The sequence below is a fragment of the Cavia porcellus genome, unplaced genomic scaffold, assembly GCF_034190915.1.
Source record: "Cavia porcellus strain 051 isolate PalLab524CR breed Dunkin Hartley unplaced genomic scaffold, mCavPor4.1 scaffold_23, whole genome shotgun sequence".
In the NCBI taxonomy this organism is placed as follows: Eukaryota; Metazoa; Chordata; class Mammalia; order Rodentia; family Caviidae; genus Cavia; species Cavia porcellus.
In genome coordinates, this window is record NW_026947506.1 from 14,841,449 (window position 1) to 14,847,448 (window position 6,000).

Sequence of the window (6,000 nt, forward strand, 5' to 3'; positions counted from 1 at the left end):
TGCACTGGCTGTAGGCCATGGATATGAATAAGCCCTCTACATGTGGAGGGCTTATTCATATCCATGGCCTAGAGCCTGTGCAAAAATGTACATGAAGCCTTGCGGTATACTCTAATCATGATGGTAAGTTGTACAACATGGAAAGGAAAGTCTTCTGCAGCAGGTTCCTCAAGCACAGCACTAGTGATATTCATGCACAAGATTTCTTTCTACAAAGGTCTATTCCATTTCTTCTGTGACATTGTTCAACATCTTTGACTGCCAGTTCTAAGATACATCTAAATCTTCTTCATGACCTGTGTCATAATTACAAGTAAAAAGTTGAGACATATAGCTTTTCTCACGTGCAGAATTAGCACTGACAAAAATGTCTGACAGCAGATGCAGTGGACACAGCTCCTGAAGGGCCAGGTACAAAAATGAGCAAAGACCCAAGAGCTTCCTCTTTCTACCTCTGGGCCTCAAACATAGGCTCAAAGAGTTTGTACAAAGTACTCTCTGCTTGTTCTTGCACACCCACCTTATGTCTTTATCACCTGCACTACATTTCAGATGTCACTAGTGTGAAAATCTACAACAGCCTCCACTGTTGAATTCATTATGATAACACCCACAGGAAGATTGAGACAGACTAAACTTTGCATTGAACTGAAGCAGGAGCTGTATCTCAGCTGTGTCACATGCCATTCCCATAGCCACCTGCAGCAAACACACAAAGAGTGTAAAGGCCCAAAGAACTCAGGGGAATCCAGAGACTGCAGTCTCTTGACTTATGGAACATGTAACTGGGATTCATGTTCATCTCTTGTCCCAGAGCCATATATGTCACTGCTCAGGTGAAAGAGCCTTGGATGTCAGGGGACTGGACAGACATGCCTTCAGCCCATTAATATAGAAATGAAAGTGGGCTTACATGAGCAAGCAAACTGGCATGGCAAGACAGGTTACCCAAAGTTAAAACAATTACAAAGTTCCCCAAACCAGCATGAATTAGAACTACAAATGGAAGTGCTTTATCTTCAACCAGGTGCATGGTTGGTGGTTTGTGTTCAAACTGCTCAGGTTCATGTCTCAGCAATGAAAATCTCTGCTCTATTGCATTGTTAGGGTCATGCAAGCCACACAGTGTGAACAGAGTGGGGCATCTCATAAGGATCATCAACATGAAAACAACTCAAAACAAAGCAAAGAACTCAAAATTCACAGTGTTCCTTTTTCCAAACACTACTCATGTTATTCTTCTCATTCAGTTGTTTTTGGAGAGTCCAATTAATATAGTACTCAAAACAAGAAACCATAAGTAACATATTCTATAGAGAACATGAAAAGGTATGAATCTAGTGACAAAACTAGAGTTAAATATATGATGATCAAACAAAAAAAAGAGAAAGAAATAGGACGATCAACACAAATAATGTTAAAAATGAAATGTGTTGAATGTGAAAGAATATACCCAGTTGAGCAAACATTACTTCTATACATTGGATCCTAAGTTTGCACAACACATTTGCTTAATCTGTGTTTGGGGATATACAGATAACATGATCCAAACTTCATAACAAAATACTAAAATCTCATGGATATCACTGAATATAGCCCATTGCAATCATTAGTTGTTCAGCATCAGTGTCCTGTTGCTGAAGAGCAGTGATTCATCAATGCTGTCATCCATCATGAGCAAGCATTATACTATAAACCACTAGTGCACAAAAATAATAAAATTGAAACATAAAGTAAAATTTCCATTAAATAATTTTCCTGTATTTATCAGAAAGGTTTTTTACTGGGCCTAGAGAATGTTGAACAAGTTACTATGTATTGGTGATAAATCCCAGAATTCATATTTTGTATTGAAAGAGAGTCACACTGACTTCTTCATGCCAGTTGTTGTAACACTTGTCATAGTCCCCAAGTGGCTAAGAGTAAAGGTGTGAACTATCATACATCACTGATGTTTACTTTATCCAAGCATTCAAACCTTGGTATATCATGGTTTATAAAAACATCCTAACCTTAAATTGATACAGTGAATGTATGTATTATAATATACACATTAAATGTGTTACAAGCACCATAAAAAATTCACACTACTTTGGGCAACTTAGAAAGATCAGTTCAAAAAAATTTTTAGAAAATTTAAAAACTTAGCTCAGACTAAACTTCCAGAGTTCAGTCCCTACAATAACAAACAAGCAAACAAACAAGCATGCTGAGCAGGGTGGTGTATACCTGTAGTCCCAGCTCTAATGAGGCTGGGGCAACAAGTTTTAATGAATTTGAAGCCAGCCTGCGCTATAAAGTGAGATTCTGTCTCAAAAAACAAATTACTAAATTAATCATCAAGATGATCTGGAAATATTTGACACACTGGAGATACTCCCACCATTCTACTTCTGCTATGGTGTCCACAATAACTTTAAAGCAAAACAAGACCAAGCAATTGCCTCGTTTCAGATTTTGCCTCAGAAAAGATTCCATGAACTGATCAGTAGCAGCAGAAGGCACAGTTACTTATTATTAAATTCCCTTCCTTTCTTCAAGCCTTTGACCTTTGCCCACCTCACAGAACAAGCAAGCACACAAGTCTGACTCCCTAAACATGGATACACTGCACTACTTTGATTTCAGGCTTCTCCCTTACTCCAGTACTAATTTTAAAGTCTATCACAAGCAGCATTTTTAATTTTAAAAATGTAACAATTAGACCAAGAACTATAGCCCTTAATACAGAAATTATGCCCTGGTTCCTTTCCACTACTACACATATCACACATATATGTCCATGGAAATGCTACAATTCAAGGTGTCTCTAAATGTGGGTTTAATAGGCACTGCTTCTGAAAGTTGTCTCTGGCAGGTACACCTTTCTCCTTTCTTTCCTAAGAATTTGATCTCCACTAATATTTCCTCAGTATTCTAACTCTGTGGTGGAACTCACTTAAACTAATTGTGAATGGAATTGTCAGCTAAATAATTAAAATTTTAAATTTCTTTAGCATTGCTCTATATAGAGCAATTCACCAGGTTTAAGGTAGGTGCTCCTCCACTGGAGCACATCACCACATGTTTTTGAATTCTCAAGCCATTTCTTAGTATATAATATGAGTTTAGAAATCAAGGGTGGTAGTCGAAATTTACAAGATCACTACAAGTGTTGAAAAGCAAACATCAGAGATATTCATAACCTGAAAATCCTCCAGCAGTGTTGCTAACTGGCAAGAAACCAGATATCTAGCTCACCATCACTGCATCCAACTCCAATTTTCATTTTAGCCTGGATCTCCCCAAGACTCCTTCTCTTCCCATAATGGTGCAGACACAAAGGTAGCAATGGTTTTTTCAAGAGGGCATTCAGACTGGCAGTGTAACTTTGGGCAAAAGGTCCTGAGAACTCCAAACTGGTCTTGTTCTAGCAATGTCATAATCAGTTGAATTAAATAGTAATATTATAGGGAGTCAGAGAGGACTAGGCCCTCAATGGAGCCAGTGCAGAAGACCCAATATAGTGCAACTTATGAAAGTAACAAACACTTTTTCCCCTGTGGGCCAGATCTCAAAATAAAAGACAAAACAGACAGAACCTCACAGTAGTATAAACACCAGGGATTGATATACTCAATAGGGATCTATCACCTTGAGGTAGACAGAAGCCACTAATGCAACTCCCTACAGCAAAGGCCCTTGTCCCCCTTACAACCTTCCCTATTGGATCTCAATTTCCTCAATTTTACCAGAGCAATTAACTCATAATCTTATTGACTGACTGTAATTCTCTCTAGCCCATCTCAGGCTTCTCTGCATTGCGAGTTCCCATCCCCCTCCACAGCCTCACCTTGTGGTTCTGCTGTTCTAAAATTCCTACAAAAATCGCACTTCTCAGATGGGCATGGTGGTGGCTCATGCCCTTGATTCCAGCTCTCAGGAAGTTGAGGCAGGAGGATCTTTGCGAGTTTGAGACCACCCTGGGCTACAAAGTAAATCCAAGCCCAGCTTGAAATGCATAGAGACCCCGTCTCAAAAGAAAAAAAAGAAGACCAGAAAATGTCGTTGTTGTTGGAATAGGGACATCTAGTAAGTCCTGAGTTTCTTTCCCTTCTATCAGCAATGGGGGAAAGGAGCAAAAACGGACTCAACACCCATCTCACATTACATCAGGATCTGGAGCTTGAAAAGATTTTGCTCTGAATGGGATGCTGCAGTGGTGGGAGGCTGAGAGGAGGAAACAAGGGGCTCTCTCTTGAGGTCATCTTCCTGGTCACTAGGCAATTTACCTGTGGTGCGAAATGAATTCCAATAGGCTACTTGTGCATCAGTAAGGCCCCTTAGGCACCACCCAAACCTAACCTATGTGTATGCCCCTACAAACGTGCCTGGCAGAGAGAAAAGCCAGACCTCAGTGGTCGTGGGGTTCTCTCTCACCGATCTTCAAATAAAGGCCACTTTTATTTCATATTTCTATCTTTTTAGCCACGCTGAAAATTCTTTCAGAGCTAACATGGGGGAAGCCAGGCACCACAGTTAGGGATTTTTTTCCTTTGGTACCAGAGTTCGAACTCAGGATGTCGCACTTATCAGGAAGGCACTGTGCCACTGAACTGTATACATCACAGGCTCTAAGCCTACAGTTAGTTTGGTCAATTCTGACTGGACCTCTTCCAGATTCCACCCCACCTCGGTCTTTCCGTCCCAAAACGTTACCATTGCGCAGCTTGAGGGTCTCCTAGGGTATTTCCTATACAGGCTGTAGCTTGTAGAGTTCACACAAAGCAGCGTATCCAGCGAGGGTACACTCTGCAATGTAGGACGGTAAAGTTCTTTGGCGCCATGACACCGGAAGAGCCCGCCTCCTTTGCCACCTCTGATTGGACAGCTTATACAGTTTTCTCCTTTTTCACTGACTGACTTACGTTCTATTACCCGCCCTCTGAGCCAAGCGGGAAAAAGGAAATAAATATTAACCTGAAAGAGTGGGGCTCAAGTCCAAGTCTTTAATGCTGAGACTTCTGAACCAGGTTCTCCTATAAAATGTTAAACTCATCTTGCCTACCTAATAACATTTGTATTTAAAGACTTTACTCTGAAGTCTCAGATTTGACTCTATTTTCTTATAGGAATCCGTGGAGACTCTTCTTGAGTCTTGTAGTACTCTCCTCACAAGTTAAAAGTCACAATTGTGTTCATAAGGTTCTAAACTTCTGTATGTCAAGTATGAGTTTGTGTTAGCTAAAATTAAGGTTAGGAACTAGAGAGGTTAATAGTGGGTTATATTCATTGAGAGAAAGAAAGATTCTGTCTGCAAGACAGAGAAGGGATCTTGAGTGGATTGCTAAACACTCTCTCGTTTTAGGGCCTTATATACAGTAAAATCATGAGGTTAAATGTGTCCAAGGTGCGGGAATTGGGAACTAGTAAGACTCAGGTACAATTGATTAAGTTTGGAACAAATGGAGTGACCCTCCTAGTAAGTGGGCACACTAAGCAGCACTGGCTGTTCTTGTAGGGGTTGGGATACTGACTCCTAACTTCCTCAGGGTGACAGAAAACTATTTGGACTGTAGATGCTTAGGAAATGGTTGTATTTGCTGTGCCTTTTGTCTTGAGATCTGGACCGTAGCTAGAGGAGCTTGTCTCTTGCAAGGCTTCAAGATGTCTGAATTTCTGCTCTGCCTCCTTTGAGGGCTCAGCCCTATCTGACTGTCTATAGTATTTTAACTAACTCAGCTGCCTTTAACAGTTCAAGGGCCAATAGTCTAGTAAAGAAGCAATCTCCCTATGTCAGAAAACAACCTGAATCTAGGCCACCCCGAGACACAGTACAACAGAGGGACAACTGGCTCTTTGAAAGATCTGTATTTGGAAATGACATAACTGGCTTCATTCTGGAGATTTTTGCACTATCTCTTTCCATCTGTTAATTTTCAGGTGAAAAAAATGAATATTTAAGCCATAAAAGGAAAACCAAACATTAGGATTAAATCAGAGCAATATTCTGTATGAGAG

The 6,000-nt window shown here is 40.3% G+C and overlaps 1 protein-coding gene across 1 annotated transcript in view; it reads right to left on the reverse strand.

Moving 5' to 3' along the window:
• LOC100732245 (zinc finger protein 14-like) overlaps positions 1-4,844 on the reverse strand; it is a 45,067-nt gene extending 40,223 nt beyond the window's left edge. The window contains exon 1 of the mRNA XM_023561396.2: positions 4,699-4,844. Within this exon, the coding sequence (XP_023417164.2) occupies positions 4,699-4,701 (3 nt within the window). The 5' untranslated portion in view covers positions 4,702-4,844. The remainder of the gene's footprint in view (positions 1-4,698) is intronic.
• Positions 4,845-6,000: the final 1,156 nt, after the last annotated feature.